The sequence below is a fragment of the Piliocolobus tephrosceles genome, chromosome 9 (assembly GCF_002776525.5).
Source record: "Piliocolobus tephrosceles isolate RC106 chromosome 9, ASM277652v3, whole genome shotgun sequence".
NCBI classification, from domain to species: domain Eukaryota; kingdom Metazoa; phylum Chordata; class Mammalia; order Primates; family Cercopithecidae; genus Piliocolobus; species Piliocolobus tephrosceles.
Window position 1 is genome coordinate 12,137,282 of NC_045442.1, and position 16,927 is coordinate 12,154,208.

General features: G+C 45.8%; 1 protein-coding gene across 11 annotated transcripts in view; it reads left to right on the plus strand.

Annotated features, from left to right (window-relative positions):
- FGFR2 (fibroblast growth factor receptor 2) overlaps nt 1-16,927 on the plus strand; it is a 120,502-nt gene that overhangs the window by 27,452 nt on the left and 76,123 nt on the right. For 5 of the 11 annotated variants that reach the window (XM_023224369.2, XM_023224373.2, XM_023224372.1 and 2 more), the window contains 2 exons: nt 5,806-6,072; nt 6,935-7,012. The exons of 3 other annotated variants lie outside the window; for them this stretch is intronic. In XM_023224369.2, coding sequence (XP_023080137.1) covers nt 5,806-6,072; nt 6,935-7,012 — 345 coding nt within the window. The remainder of the gene's footprint in view (nt 1-5,805; nt 6,073-6,934; nt 7,013-16,927) is intronic. 3 more of the 11 variants (XM_023224376.1, XM_023224377.1, XM_023224378.1) reach the window with 1 other exon arrangement.

Here is a 16,927-nt window from a genome sequence, read left to right on the forward strand (position 1 = left end):
TGCAATGGCGCGATCTCACCTCACCGCAACCTCCGCCTCCCAGGTTCAAGCGATTCTTCTGCCTTAGCCTCCCAAGTAACTGGGATTACAGGCATGCACCACCATACCTGGCTAATTTTGCATTTTTAGTAGAGATGGGGTTTCTCCATGTTGACCAGGCTGGTCTTGAACTCCTGACCTCAGGTGATCTGCCCACCTCGGCCTCCCAAAGTGCTGGGATTACAAGAGTGAGCCAGCATGCCCAGCCGGTTAATTTTTTTAAAAGAAGCTGCTTGTAGCCGGGTGCAGTGGTTCACACCTGTAATCCTAGCACTTTGGGAGGCCGAGGCGGATGGATTGCCTGAGCTCAGAAGTTTGAGACCAGCCTGGCCAACACAGTAAAACCCCGTCTCTACTAAAATACAAAAAAAAAAAAAAAGAAAATTAGCCAGGCGTGGTGGGGTGCACTTCTAATCCCAGCTACTCCAGAGGCTGAGGCAGGAGAATCGCTTGAACCCAAGAGGCGGAGGTTGCAGTGAGCCGAGATCACACCATTGCACTCCAGCCTGGGGGTGAGAGAGTGAGACTGCATCTCAAAAAACAAGCTGCTTGCTAACATGCTGCTGGTACTTCCCAAGTATTTGAAACTTATGGGAGAAAATTCACATGGATGCAACTGAGCCTTATGCAGCAGGGCTACGGTAGCATGGCCATGGCAGTAGAAATGCGTGTTGAGCTGTGTCCCAGGAAGGAGAGTTGGTGCCTTGTTTGTTTACCAATTTTAGGAAACAGTGACAAAGAATGTCCAACACTACTGTGAAGCTGGCTTGCTTCTTTTCAAATTTTAATTCATATTGTGAAAAATACATGGAAACATATTTTCTGTCTGTGGAAGCCTCTGAAAGAGCATTTGTGCGTAGCAAAGCAGCTTCTGGAACCTTCTCCCCGCTGCCTTTTGGCAGGAGATGAGGGGGATGTTGGGCTGTGGATCCACCCCTGGTGGATTCTCACAGGAAAGGTGAAAAGTATGCCACAGCAATGGGAAAAAGCAAATCCAGGAAGTGTTCACATGACTATAAAAGGAGTTATGTACATTTCCTGGGGAGATTCTTTGCTCTTTCACAGAGCAGGCTGTGCAGCCTGGTGGAGTCGGGGAGAGGTGGTCCATCCATGGGGGGTGACCAGAGTTAGGGAGGCCCCTTTGCGCGTGCAGGCACAGAGGCGATTCGCTGATTGTCCTGGCTCCGCACAGCCTGGGGCCAGGTCAGTACAACTGTGGGGAGGGACATGGAGGGCTCGGGGAGTGCATGTTTGCAGGGAGTGGGCAGCAGCTCAGGTCACCTGCAGCATTCAGACCCAGAAGAGAAGCCAAGTCCTGAGGACGGCAATTGGACCCAAGGACACAGGCAGGGACAGAGCTCCTTCCACTGAGCCAGCTGTTAGGGGCTTGTGTTCTCGGCCAGCGTTCTCTTTGATATGTGCCGTGTATGCTGCAGGCTGGGCTTGGGGGCCACTGGGTGGCCTGGGAGGCTACCAGTGTGGCATTTGGCCCCTCCCCAGCATATGGCCCCACCCCATCCCTGCCTCTCTTCTTACTTACATCCTCCTCTTTTTATTGCTTCTCCCCAACCTCTTTCTCTCTTTCTTTTGTGTTTATTCATTCATTCTCCCTAACATGTGCTTGCAGAGTCTTCTGGGATACCCAGGGATATCACTGGCATGTTTACTAAAGGCACTGCTGATCCCCAGATGGGCCCTTTGTGAAATGACCACTGAAGGAGTGGAGGGAGGAGTCCTTGCTTTCTCAGTTTACGAAGACAGCAGTTACTGGTTTGAGACTTTGAAGACAGGATGGCTTGAGTTTTATGGATAAACATCATTATCTCATTGGTGTATTTTAGGGGGTGATATTTTTCTGTCCTTGAAACTTGGATATCTAGATGACAATTTTGATCTGGTTTTACTGGGATAAAAAGCAGTTTTAGTACATCAAGTCATCTTAACTGTCCATTGAGATGGGACTCCTGTAAAATCACTTTGTACCTGGAGATAGCAATCCAAGTGTTCCGGCTGGGCGCAGTGGCTCACGCCTGTAATCCCAGCACTTTGGGAGGCCAAGGCGGGCGGATCACAAGGTCAGGAGTTCAAGACCACCATGGCCAATATGGTAAACCCTGTCTCTAATAAAAATACAAAGAAGTAGCTGGGTGTGGTGGTGCACACCTGTAATCCCAGCTACTTGGGAGGCTGAGGCAGTAGAATCACTTGAACTTGGGAGGTGGAGGTTGTGGCGAGCCGAGATCGTACCACTGGATTCCAGTGTGGGTGACAGAGCAAGACTCCGTCAAAGAAAGAGAGAGAGAGACCCAAATGTTCTGTGATTATCCTCTGAAAACTGTGGTGCTTAAAAAATTATGACAAGCATGTTCTGCCTTGAAGAAGAACAGTGAATAGTGGCAGTCCTTAGCCCAACACGTTGTAGTTGATAACCAGGTATGTCTTCGTTGGCTCATTGGAATCTTACCAATAATAAACCAGTATTTGGGTACTCTTACCTTGCAATAGATGGGGAATGCCAGGCCAAGAGGTTAAGTAGGAACGGAGAGGCGTGGGAACTCAGGGCTTCATCCTTTTCTCGTCCAGGGCAGCACCCTTCACCAGGCATCTCCTGTGTCCAGCTCCGAATAAGACATAGGTCCTTGCTGTCCCCTGTTCTTCCTTCTAGAACAGCAGGTGGTAGTCCAGCAGCTCAGATACCCTCAGTTTCAGCAAGATTTTGGGGTTTACTGATTTTAGGTGAAGTAAAGGGTTCTCAGTGAAAACACTTTCCTTTAAAAACAGGAAATCATACATCATAACTCCTCCTTTGCCGGGAGAGAGATTTTTTCTGCATCACAATTGCAAATACCTTGCTTATCTCCCCCCCCCCCCCCCCGCAGTCTTAGAGCATTCCACTGCGTGACACAGGGACATGGTTGCACCTTATCTGAGGGTCAGGATGGAGCAGATTGGTGTGTGGGTCCCAGGTGCCTCCCCTATAAGGGAGGGAAGCTTTGTTACTTCTGCTCAGCGGCTGCCCTGGTGACCAGTTCTGGCTGAGAGGAAAGTACATTCCATAACATTCCTGGTGACTTGCTGATCATGTGACATTGTCATAATAGACATTGATCATTTTATGACCCAGACTAATCCAATGTAAATTCATTCTAACATGGTGGGTGCTGTTTCAGCAGTGAGTTGTTGGAGACCTGGGACTCAAAGGACATCTGGTCCTTGCCTTAGCCAGCTGTCAAAGGGGTTGGACCAACAGTGTTTGGGGCCCCTTCAGTTCTCATGTTGAGTGAATCTGTGACTCTAGGATGTTGGGAGTGGGAGATGGGCTGAGATTTGGGGCCAGACTGAATCCTTGCCCTCTTCTCCTTCTCATATTTCTCTTCCTTTCTTTTTTCTGTTTGGTCTCCATAGTTGAAAGTATTTCTATTAGTCACTCAATTCAGCTGCATTTTGACTTAAGCAGCCTTGAGAGACCTGCTCTAAGAGCCTTCAGACTAAGTTCCCAGCATCTTTTAAACTTTGCTTTGTCCTTCACTTCTCAGCTCAAATGCCTGTTCTTAAGAGAAGTCTCTCTGATCGTCTTATACAACAGGGATTGAAACACATTTTGTAAGGGCAAGACGGCAAACATTATAGGGCTTGCAGACCACAGGGTCTCTGTTGCAACGACTGAACTCTGCCCTTGTAACACACAAAAGCAGTGCCAGAGTGTAAGGTATGGGCATGGCCGTGTTCCAATAAAGCTTTGTTTACAAAAACAAGCTGTGGCTGGCTTGGCCCGCGGGCCATCACCTGCCACCTCCCGCCAAGGGACCAGCCCTCCCCTGCCACTGCTGTGTGCACGTGCCTGTATCTTGCTGTGTCCTTCTTCCTAACGCTTAAGCAAGAAGCGGCACTGTATTTTTTATAGATTTTGTATCTGTTGTCTGTCATTCCCACCATAATGGACGATCACAGGTGCAGGGTCATCTTGCTGCGGAGCTTCCAGAATAGCCTTGGTGTATAGTAGGTGTGCAGTAAATAATTGTCGAGTGAGAAAACAAATGTTAGAAACATAACCTGCCTGTCAGCGGGGCTTTCCTTGCTTGTTTTGGGGTGCGTTTGTCCATGTTACGTTTAGCTTCTGTTTTCCTCCTTTTGTTGTGATTCTTGGTGGTCACGCGCTAGTTGGCATCTGGGGCTTGGCCTGCATGCCTCTGGTGACGCCCCTTTGGGAAGCCCCGGGCCCCCCGTGTGCTGTCGATGGTGGTGGTGAGGGGATTTCTTGTCCTTGATGCACGTGGCCCTTTCACAGTGGGACTGAAACACAGATTGACTTGATTTCAGTCTCCTGTGGGAGGTTTGTCCTTCGGAGGGGTGTTGAGGCAGAACAGTTGCCTTTGATCCTGCCCTGATTTGTTGCTGTCTCAGTGCTGGGGAGCTTTGCATTTTCTAGGCCTGGAGCTCTGGGTCCCATTCACACTTCTCACTGGTGGGATGAAAGCCCGCTTCTTGGGCCCTTGTGGCCGCTCCAGCCAGCAGCTACAGCTGCTGTTACTAATAAACGCCAATGGTTTCCCCTCAACTCCAGTGGAGAAGTTGTGTGGGTTGGATCCTTGTGGGTTGCATCCTGTGCTGCATACCTGGGGACTGTGACCTGGTTCGACATGGCCATGTGTATGCCAAGCAGGATGGGGCTGGTGGCGGGAAGCACGGAGAACCATGAGACCCACGCCTTTTCTCTAGGGTCTTGGTGTCTCCTCGGGGAGATGGGATGCATTCATGAGAATGTGATGCATCCCATGAGCTGGTGAAGTGGGCAGATGTACGGTGGAGGGGGAGGGAGTCACTGCACTTCCGCCCAGGGTGACTGATGCAAGGTGACCCCCAGCCCAGAGGGCCCTACTTGATTTGGGCCTTGGAGGGTGGATGACAGGGAAGAGAGGGAGGAAGGACTGTCCCTACAGCAGAAGCCTGGGACATATGTGGCGGGAGTTGGTGAGCAGGGTGGGACGAAACTTTGTCATGGGGGGCACACAGCGCCCAGCGGCTTCATTTCAGGACCCCTGTAAGTGCAGTGGAGACCGCCTTGCAGCTGTCTGGGCATTTTGCTCTTTTTGTTTTGGTGTTAAGGCCTCCAGGCTTTTATCATTTTGAGGAAAACAGCAGATCTCAGCTCACCCAGCACAGAATTAGTTAGGTCTCTAAACCCGCAAAGTACTGATCTGAACCTGAGAGCTCATGAAAACTCTGGGTGGCAAAAAATCTTGTAGGGGATCCCTTAGTTTTCCTTGAGTTTGAGACATTTCATTTTAAGAAGCTTGGCCTTAGGGCAACGTACCAAGTCTAGCACAAGTAATTAAGAGTGTATGTGTGTGTGATACACAGTCACGGTTAATGTACAAATGTGAAAAACTTGGCATTCTTACAAATAAAACATACCACAATGACAGATTTTTGCAGGTATTACGGTGCAAGCACACTTTGGCAATCAATTTAAACATTTTCTTGTGGAATATCCTTCCATGCTATGGTTTGGTTTGTTTCTAAAGCCCTGTAGGATGTGGAAACTAAGTCAGGACAGATTTGCTGGGGGTATCATACCTCTGGTTGCTGTTCCAGATACTTCCTGACTTCCTGGGGCTTGGGGAGAGGTGGATGCCTGCTGGGGCCATTTGCAAAGCAAGAACAGCTTCTCCTGGGAATAAGCAGCCTCCACTGACCTTTGTTGGACGTTCTCTTCTCTCCCTCCTTCCCATCTGTCTCCATCTTCTCTCTCCCACCTTTCTGCAGAGCCACCAACCAAATACCAAATCTCTCAACCAGAAGTGTACGTGGCTGCACCAGGGGAGTCGCTAGAGGTGCGCTGCCTGTTGAAAGATGCCGCCGTGATCAGTTGGACTAAGGATGGGGTGCACTTGGGGCCCAACAATAGGACAGTGCTTATTGGGGAGTACTTGCAGATAAAGGGCGCCACGCCTAGAGACTCCGGCCTCTATGCTTGTACTGCCACTAGGACTGTAGACAGTGAAACTTGGTACTTCATGGTGAATGTCACAGGTGAGTTGGCCCGTGAGCACTATGCTCTCTCTTCTCTGTAGCCATTATGTGATTTACATTTTTTTGGCCAAGTGCAAAAGTAGCGAGATCTCTAATTGGATGCCAGGCACACAGCTTCATAGTTTTTGAAATTCTTCTTTGGGACCTGGTGCACCAGAAAGGCCAATCATTAAGAATGACAGAACTCTTGTGCACAAAGTAACATTTTTCTTAAGATAGTACGCTTTTATTTAAGGAAATACATGCTTTTTTCTTTCTTTTTTTGGTACCACTGACAACTTTGGCATTTAGAATATAGGACTGAAATTTGGATACTCAAGATTTCTGATTCGTTTATTAAAGTTTGAGTTTCTCTCCTTGATTTCATTCTGTGCAGTGAGCAGGACAGAACAGGCCCCCTTTGTGGCTGAGTTTAAAGTTCTGCTTTCAGAATGTTAGTTGACGATGAGAAGGGCCACACAGGTACTAAGTTTTGTCAGGGATCAATTTCTTTCTTGAAGGGGACCCACATACTGAAAGGTTAGTGTTGGAAAAAGAGTCTTTGGGTACTACACAATTGGTAAATTTGTCAGGGGCTTGAATACTGTTTGAAGCTTGAAATCCAATTCTCGTATATCCAATTTTATAACCTGTTTAAATAGCGTGCAAACAGAAAGCATTGAGAATCATAACATAGACCAACTCTCATCATGGAGGGAAAATTTAAGCCATTAAAACTATCTTAACTAAACACAATCCCAGGCTCTTTGCGAGGGTTCCTGGGTTGTTGACTTTGCTATGGAGAAGGTCTCAGTTGTAGATAATTGTAACCTTTTTGCTTTGCAAAAAAACACATCCATGGAATATGTTCTTTTGCATACAGATGCCATCTCATCCGGGGATGATGAGGATGACACCGATGGCGCGGAAGATTTTGTCAGTGAGAACGGTAACAACAAGAGTAAGTAACCGCCCGGCTCTGATGGTCCCCGAGAGAGGAGCATGGAGGGAAGTCCTGCCTGTCACCTGTCTTCTTGTCGACTCTTCCGCGCCATGCTGTGTCCCGCGGCCCTTGCCTTTCCCCACTGTGTCTACTTTCCTGACTTTCAAACCTGAGAATAAACCACCGTTGCTGCACAGCCTTCTCTATTGTTTGTCCTTTCTTCTCGTGTCACTGGTCATTCGTTTTTCAAAGCAGTTACTATTTCTCTTTCCTTGATTTTTCCTTTTCCCTTTGGCTTCTCCCTATTCAGAGACATAAACATAGTAGAACCACGTAACATCTTGGTTTTCCCTGTAATCATTGATTGTGCTTGGTTGAATCCAGTGGTGCGTGACTGGGGCGATGGCCTATTTTTGCTCTCCCGGCACAATGGGCAGTATTTGGTTGTCGCAACAGAGGGTGGGGGTGCTGGTGGCCTTTAGTTGGGGAGGGGCCAGGGATGCAGAGCACAGCCCCATAACAAAGAATTATCTGGTCCAAGATGTCCGTTGTCCCTAGGACGAGAAACCCCGGCCTCCTACAACACACACCTCATGCTGAGTGGAAATGAAGGGCGTGTGCCTTACTTTGCAGACCACAATTGAAAAGGGACCCAAAGGTGGTTTGCTTAATGAGGGCCGTGAACACTGAGCGCTAACACGAGAGAGGCCGTTTACTTGCGAGGAAGAACACGGCATAGCCTCCTGGAGCTGGGCAACCTGGGTTTGAATCTTTCTCCACAACTTCTGAGTGCACATTTCACTTCTGTGCCTTAGTTTCTTTAACTATAAAGTGGGGAGTAATAATAATAATAATAATACCTTCTGGGATTGTTATGAGGATTACATGAGTTCCTAGTGGTATAGTGCTCAGAAGAGTCAGTGCTTGCAAATGTTTATTCAATAAAGACAATAGAATATAGCATTAGTAGCATTTTCCAATGACTTGGCTGGAATGTTCCTAAAGTGTTTGTACATAGGGTATTGGGGTTCTCTGCTTACATGGTATATTCTACATTTTTCTTAAAAGGATTTTAGTCACTTTAGTACATTTAAACAAGGCCTAATATACCACACCCGGCTAGCTTATGTATTTTTTTTTTTTCCCCGAGATGCCATCTTGCTCTGTCACCCAGGCTGGAGTGCAGTGGCGTGATCTCAGCTCGCTGCAACCTCCATCTCCTGGGTTCAAGCAATTCTCCTGCCTTGGCCTCCTGAATAACTAGGACTACAGGGGCCTGCCACCACACCTGGCTAATTTTTGTGTTTTTAGTAGAGATGGAGTTTCACCATGTTGGTCAGGCTGGTCTTGAACTCTTGACCTCGTGATTCACCCGCCTCGGCCTCCAAAAGTGTTGGGATTACAAGCGTGAGCCACCGTGCCTGGCCTAATTTATGTATTTTTAGTAGAGATAGAGTTCTGCCATGTTGGCCAGGCTGGTCTTGAACTCCTGACCTCAAGTGATCCACCCACCTTGGCCTCCTGAAGTGCTGGGATTACATGTGTGAGCCACTGCGCCTGGCAATACTTTATTTTTTAGAGCACTTTTAGGTTCATAGCAAAATAATGAGGAAGGAACAAAGATTTCCCATATAATCTTCTCCAACACATGCATAGCCTGTCCTGTTATCAACATCCCCACCAGAATGGTACATCTGTTCTGGTTGATGAACCTACACTGCCATCATTATCACCCAAAGTCTGTAGTTGACTTTAGGGTGTGTAATCATATAGTGTGTAGCCTTTACAGATTGGCTTCTTTGACTTAGTAAGATGCATTTAAGTTTCCCTCATGTTTTTTCATGGCTTGATGGGTCATTTGTTTGTAGCACTGAGTATTCCATTGTTTGTAAGTATCAAAGTTTATCCATTTACCTACTAAAGGATATCTCAGCCGGGCACTGTTGCTCATGCCTATAATCCCAGCACTTTTGTGAGGCTGAGCAGGTGGATCACTTGAGAACAAGAGTTCGAGACCAGCCTGGCCAACATGGCGAAATCCCTGTCTCTGCTAAAAATACATAAGTTAGCCAGGTGTAGTGGCGCACGCCTGTAATCCCAGCTACTCAGGAGGCTGAGGCATGAGAATCACTTGAACCCAGGAGGCGGAGGTTGCAGTGAGTCGAGATCATACCACTGCATTCCCGCCTGGGTGACAGAGTGAGACCCCATCAAAAAAAAAAAAAAAAAAAAAAAAAAAAAAAAATCTGTTGCTTCCAAGTTTTGACAGTTGCAAATGAAGCTGCTATAGACGTCTTTGTGCAGGTTTTTGTGTGGACATAGTTTTCAGTTACTTTGGGTAAATGTTAAGGAGTGTGATTGCTGGATTATGTGGGAAGAGTGTGTTTAGATTTGTAGGAAACCACCAAGCTGCCTTCCAAAGTGGCTGCACCATTTTGCATTCCCACCAGCAAGGAATGAGAGTTCCTGTTGCTCCACATCATTCGATGTGCCCAGTGTTCTGGATTTTGGCCATTCTGATAGGTGTGTAGTGGTATTTTGTTGTTTTAATTTAAATTTCTCTGATGACAGATGATGCAAAGCATCTTTTAATATGATTAATTGCCATCCATATATCTTCTTTGGTGAGAGATCTGTTAAGGCCGTTGGCCCATTTTTTAATTAGGTTGTTTGTTTTCTTACTGTCAAGTTATAAGAGTTCTTTGTATATCTTGGATAACAGTCCTTTATTACATCTCTTTTGCAAATAGTTTCTCCCCCAACCTGTGGCTTGCCTTTTCATTCTCTTGACAGTGTCTCTTGCAGAGCAGAAAGTTTTAAGTTTCATGTAGTCCAGTTTTTTCTTTTATGGATGGTGCCTTTGGTATTATATCTAAAATGTCATCATCCAACCCAAAATCATCCAGATTTTCTCCTATGTTACCTCCTAGGATTATTATAGTTTTGTATTTTGTATTTATGTGTGTAATCTATTTTAAGTTAATTTTTGTGAAGGATGTTAGGTGTGTGTATGGATTCACTTTTTAGCCTGTGGTGGTTCTGGCACTATTTGTTGAAAATACTTTTTTTTTCTGTTTTTTTTTTTTTTTTTTTTCTTAAGATGGGAGTTTTGCTCTTGTTGCCCAGGCTGGAGTGCAATGGTGCGATCTCAGCTCACCACAGTCCCCGCCTCCTGGGTTCAAGCAATTCTCCTGCTTCAGCCTCCCGAGTAGCTGGGATTACAGGTACATGCTACCGCACCCCGCTAATTTTGTATTTTTAGTGGAGACGGGGTTTCTCCATGTTGGTCAGGCTGGTCTGGAACTCCTAGCCTCAGGTGATCTGCCCGCCTCAGCCTCCCAAAGTGCTGGGATTACAGGTGTGAGCCCCTGCGCCCGGCCTGTCTTTTAGCTTTTTAAAGGAAAAAGATAAAACAGATATTGGTAGGTACCTCGGATAAATGAGTTACTTAAGTGAAGATTTAGATTTGTCCCTGAATCTCCTAGCAGCTTGGGCAAAAGGGAAATATTTTGGTTGATGCAGTTTTTACTTTTTGTCAAGAGGAAGCTTAGGGCAGTGGTTCTCAAAGTGAAGTTCCTGGACCAGCAGCATCAGCATCACCTGAGAACTCCCTCGAAATGCAGATTCTCAGGTTCCTCAGTCCCACTGCCTTAGAAACTCTGGGGGTGATTCTGCTTCACACTGAAATGCGAGAGCCACTGGCTTAGAATTTGCACATGGAGGTCTGCCCTGAATGGGAGCTTACCGTTAGCGGTCTTGTTCGTAAAACAGTGGATAATAAGGTGAGTGGAAGTATCTTCTATGATTTGTACCAGCCTTCTAAAGAGGTTATCATTATTATTTAACAAAAAGCACTGATACAGTGGAGCACGTCACTCACTTCTTTTGGCCAGTGGCTCTGGTATGAAGCTGGAGGCAAAGATGCTGAAGGCCCGCCCTAGACAGGCTCTGAGCTGGTTACTGGTTCCATCCGTGCCACTGATAACCCGATCAGGTGGAGGGAGTATTTATTCTTGCTTTATTGATTAGAAAGTTGTGGCTCAGCAAGCAAAAGCAGAGCTGCGTTTCAGTTGTAGGCCTGTTGCATGAGAGCATCCTAGGGTCACGATGTGGGTGGAGTGAGAATGCTTGTACAGGTGTTTACAGCTCTCAAGTTTTACTGTATGTGGGTGTCCTCGCTGGATTGAGACATCAGATTCTGTCAGGGTGGTTTTTGGATGCCTGGGGAACTGTGTTGTCCTGGTGGTCAGGTACCTGCCTAATAGCAGGTTACCGTGAAACCATGTGAAGCAATAAAATGCAACAGCAAGGTATGGATTACGTGACAGGCAGGCTGAGTGGTTCAGAAGGATTATGTGCTGTGGCCCTTATGCTTTGCCTGATGAACACTGTTCCTAACTGCCCAGCGCCCATGCAGAAGGACCAGGGGGTAGAGCGCCCATGTGATAAATGCTAACCAACAGTGTACTTGCCATGCCTTCACCTTGCAAGCAGGGTTCTTTTGTAATTAGCTCTCAAATGACACCAACTCTGCCCCCGAAATGGGTGCTCTGCAGTGATTAAGGGCTAGTGTTAGCTGTACCAGGGAGATACTGCTGTGAGGAGGTGCCTCTGTTTGGTGTCTGTGAAACATTAGATGCTATTTAAAGTGATAGCAGTTCTTAGCTGGCTACTTGGCCTCTGCCATCTGTTAGTGTGATTAGGCTGGTCTGATTCACAGGTGCAGCCTGGGGCAGCTGAGATTAAGCAGCTGTGGCCTGTGTGGACAGAGGAATGCCATGGCTGGGGTAACTGGCAAGGCAGGAAAGGGGACATTGCCATTAAAACAATTTTTTGCCACCTCAAGTGTCAAATGCCTGACCCGATTAATAGGGAAAATTGCAGAAGCACCAAATTCTTTGCATTTTCAGCCACCTGGAAAACACTCATGTGTCCAGATTGATTTCTTTGGTGCCTTCTCATTGTCTGGAAATGCCACTGGGATGTGTTTGAATGTTCTTCTTTAGGAACTTTGACAAATGATGCTCCAGTGACCCGGTGTTGATGGTGACATTTTTGGGCTTTTTTCAGTTTTTTTTTTTCTCTCCTTTTGGATTGAGATATTGAAAATTTAGTTCTGTATCTTCCAGTTGGAAAAATATATTGCAGGTCATTTCTTCTGCTGATATGCTAGATTATTGATCTAATTTTGGTGGTTAATATAAGAAGGCAAGCTCAGCTGCCTGCTAGAGTTCTTTTTAGATTCTGTACAAAGTACAAAAAGCTTGGGCACCAAATACAATGGCAAAAATAACAATCAAGAATTAAAGATCGGGTGCAGTGGCTCACGGATGTAATCCCAGCACTTTGGAAGGCCGAGGTGGGCGGATCACAAGGTCAGGAGTTCGAGACCAGCCTGGCCAATATGGTGAAACCCCGTCTCTACCAAAAATATAAAAATTAGTCGAGCTTGGTGGCAGGCGCCTGTAGTCCCAGCTACTCGGGAAACTGAGGCAGGAGACTCAATTGGACCCGGGAGGTGGAGGTTGCAGTGAGCTGAAATTGTGCCACCACACTCCAGCCTGGGCGACAAAGCAAGACTCTGTCTCAAAAAAAAAAAAAAAAAAAATCTCTATCTATCTATCTATCTATCTATCTATCTATCTATCTATCTATCTATATCTATTTTAAGTTGATTTCTTCATCACAGATGTGCAGGGCATTTGCTGGTCATATTTTAGCAGCTGACTAGCTGATGACCTCACATGGTACCAGCACTAGATGTTTCCAAGTGGAACAGTTCTGTGATGTCATTACAAGCCTGGCTGCCAGGAAATAATGCTGTTACATATGCCCCTCGGTGCAACACATTTTCTCCAGAAAGAAAGTTGCAATTTCAAATGCTAATTTTTGAAATGCATCCAGGTTGAGGGTTTTGAAAGGTTAAGAATTTATTCTTTTGCATAGAAAAGCATGAGTTAACTAGTTCTTGCCTTCCCTCATACTAGGTGTGTTGATGGGTTATCTGGCAGCCACTAGATAAATACATATACCCATTTGTTCGAGGGATTTTTATTGTCTCCAGCTTGTGTTTTGGTGATTAATGTTTCTGAAGAGCTTAAGACTTAGTTTTGAGAAGATCATGATTGACGAAAAGTTCAGGTCCGTTGCTTAACTCGAAGGAAGTGATGGAGAAACAGCTGTATCAAGATTCTTGCTGCTAAAGTGGTTCTTTCTCTCGAGTGATGTGAGACAAAGTGATTTTCTATTTTGGTTTCATTCCTGTTGAGACCTGCAGATGCCCACACTCCATGTCAGAGAGAAAGGCTATTTTTTTTGGAAGTAACTAGGGAAAATGAAGGTAGTTAGCCTGAGATCCCAAACTCATTTCATTGATTAACCTGCCGATAACAGTTCAAAGTCACCTTTGTTCTAATTGGGATTTTTACTTGGTAGAGATCCTAAGTTGATAACTGCAGGCTTCTTAGTTGTGTTGAAGTTTCTAGGAATTGAAAAGAACAATAGCAACAACAACAGCAACAAAAAACCCACACAGGCTTCGTAAATTTTTGGAAATTCCCTTTGTAATGAAAACATCATCAATAAGTTGGTTTGGGCCAGCACAGCAGCTCACGCCTGTAATCCTAGCTAGTTGGGAGGCCAAAGCAGGAGGATCGCGTGTACCCAGGAGTTTGAGACTAGCCTGGGCAACATAGCAAGATCCCATCTCTACAAAAAATAAAAAATTAGCCAGGTGTGGTGGCTCATGCCTGTAGTCACGGTTAGTCGGGAGGCTGAGGTGGGAGGATCACCTGAACCCAGGAGATCAAGGCTGCAGTGAGCCATGGTCATACCACTGCAGTGCAACCTGGGCAACACAGCAAGACCCTGTCTCTTAAAAGAAAAGGCTGGTTTTGGTGTTTTATCGCAAAGACTGGTGATGAGGTTCCATCCAATGGTTGGACTGAATATCTTTCTCAGTCTCCTCCTTGGTTAAACAGTGCAGCCAATGATTGGAGAAGTTTCCTTTGAAGGCAGATCTTGGCAATTCCCATGGGCTAACCGGTCTGCTCGTGGGCTCAGTTCTTTCCCTTGTGGTTAACTTGCTTGGTTTTTAAAACATATATTTCTGATTGAATGCCTGGCTGGTTAGCAAGTTTTTAATGAGAGTTCTTAAATAAAGCCACAGACACACCCCCTCATAATCATATCCTCACTCACATCTCCATATTTTGTTAGATTTGTTTTCTCTTAGTTTATACCAAACCGAAAACAGAACTGCAGGATAGTGGGGAGCTCTGAGACATTTTTCCCCTGTCAGGAGTCAAGGCATTCAAATGTCCTGATTAGTGATATTTTTAAAAGCCCTAATTATAGACTCGAGACAGAGGCTTTAGTGGGGCTTTAGAGAGTTTGTGAGACTTAATCTAGGAGCTGAAACAGGCTGTGTTTTTAAAATTTTTTGCATCCATAAAAATACAGTTGGCAGTCATCAGTGGCCGCTGCTCACATAAATCTTGAACTTTTGACTTAATTACCATGGGAGAGTTCAAAGGGCAGGCTGGAATGGTTGAAGGAACACTGTTCAGGGAGCTGGAGATGGGCCTGGCCTCAGCCCGGCCTCTGGCTGTGTGACCTTGATCAAATCACTTAACCTTTCTGGATGACATTGATCACATCAGTCGTTGGACCAGATGGTCACTGAGGTCTCTTTTGGTACAGCCTGGTAATATGATTCCATGTTTCTCCTTTAAATCATTGGGCCGTGTTCTCTCTTTTTTTGGTTCCAGAGAGAGAGAGAGAGAGAAGATTATAAACCTTAGATGTCAGCATTTGATATGTAAGGGTTTTGGTGGGGCAGGCCCAGCAGACTATGATTTCTGATTAAGTTTAAATTGCAGGGTCAAAAGAAATAATATAATCCTACCATTTGTTGATAGAATCAATACCTGCCTAGCACATGGATACCTGGAAAGTATGTTCGAACTGGGAGGGACCTTAATCAGTGCAACTACTTCATTTTAATAGCTAAAGCTTTTAATAGTCATCCATCCGTCTGTCCATCCATCCATCCATCCATCCATCCATCCATCCATCCAATAAACGCTTGAGTGCCTACCCCATAGGCTGAAGACAACTCCAGCTGTACCCTCCAGGTGCCCTACTCTTGTTGGTCAGCATCAGAAGGAATATTTTTCAGTACAGAGAAACTGATATTAGAAGCACACATCTATCACAAGGAAGGGGCCCCGAGAAAGAATGATAACTTGGCTGGGGTGGGAATGTTAAAGGCTGTGTTGGAGTCCTTTAAGGGAAGTTTCTGTGCGTTTATAAATCTCTCTGTAACCCATTGCATCTTAAAAGACTTCTGTTGTCTTAAAGTAAAATTCTACTTACTTAATATTATTACTTATATGCAATAACTGTTACAGTGTAGAAAATGAAAATGAGTAGGTATGCTATACGCTGGTGATGGGATGTGATTGTGGCTAGGTTTGACTGTTCCTTTAATCAGCTCATTCTTAGTATTTAATGATTAGGAGAACATCATTCTCGTGGTACCTATCACATCAGAAGCTCTAAGGATGTCAGAGCCAAAGGTACTATACCTATCATCGGGATTAATTTGTTTCCTTTACAGGTGGTTTAGTGTCATTCATTTCGAATGCCATTGGAAGTTTATACCACACATCTCTATTAGTTGACTTTAAGCCCACTCTTCATACACCTCTAAGGTATATAAAGTTCAGGGAAACTCATGTGCCCTTGGCTTGCAGATTCATTTGATTGATTGATTGAGACAGAATTTTGCTGTTGTCGCCCAGGCTGGAGTGCAATGGCATGATCTCGGTTCACTGCAACCTCTGCCTCCTGGGTTCAAGCGATTCTCCTGCCTCAGCCTCGTGAGTAGCTGGGACTATAGCCATGCATCACCACGTCCAGCTAATTTTTGTATTTTTAGTAGAGACAGGGTTTCACCATGTTGGTCAGGCTGGTCTTGAACTCCTGACCTCGGGTGATGTGCCTGCCTCGGCCCCCAGAGTGCTGGGATTGCAGGTGTGAGCCACTGCACCTGGACTGCAGATTCATTTTAGATAGGATTGTTGAGTGAACATCCCTGTTGAGCATCTACTATGGACAAGGCTGATCTCGGCTTTGGTAGATCTTTAATTTGGTACGTGAGTTCCTTCTCCAGATGAGAGTTGTTAAAGCTGTTCATGAGCCTTGGTATAAAAGGGGCTTCCTTAGGTAGAGGAGCCTGTCCTAGGTGCCTGGATGGTGTTTGTCTCCAGCTGCTTTGCAGTTCTTGGGAAGCCCTGGCATTTCCATGTGTGGCCTTTCCAACTGCGAAAACATACAGAGGACACCAGGCTGCTGATGAAGGAAACGCAGTAAGGCTATCTTACAGTATTATTATTTTTCTAGATCTTACAGATTCTTCAAGGTTCACATAAAGCTAGTGTATTTCAGAAAGAGCAATTGTAAAATTATAAAAGAGTTCTGGCCAGGCACGGTGGCTCACACCTGTAATCCCAGCACTTTGGGAGACCGAGGCAGGCAGATCACAAGGTCAGGAGATTGAGACCATCCTGGCTAACACGGTCTCTACCACAAAAAAAAAAAAAAAAAAAAAAGTAGCCGGGCATGGTGGTGGGTGCCTGTAGTCCCAACTACTCGGGAGGCCGAGGTAGGAGAATAGCATGAACCCGGGAGGTGGAGCTTGCAGTGAGCCGAGATCGTACCACTGCACTCCAGCCTAGGCAACAGAGTGAGACACTGTCTCAAAGAAAAAAAAGACTTCCTCCCCTCCCGTATCAAGTTCATTAAACCTATTTGTGAGCTTGACATTTAAAGAGAGGCTGTGTGCTGGTGTGATGTTAGCAGTCACCAGGGTGGGGCTGGTCACACAGGGGAGCCTGGGCGGAGGGTTGTGCCTGGATTTTTTATGGTGCC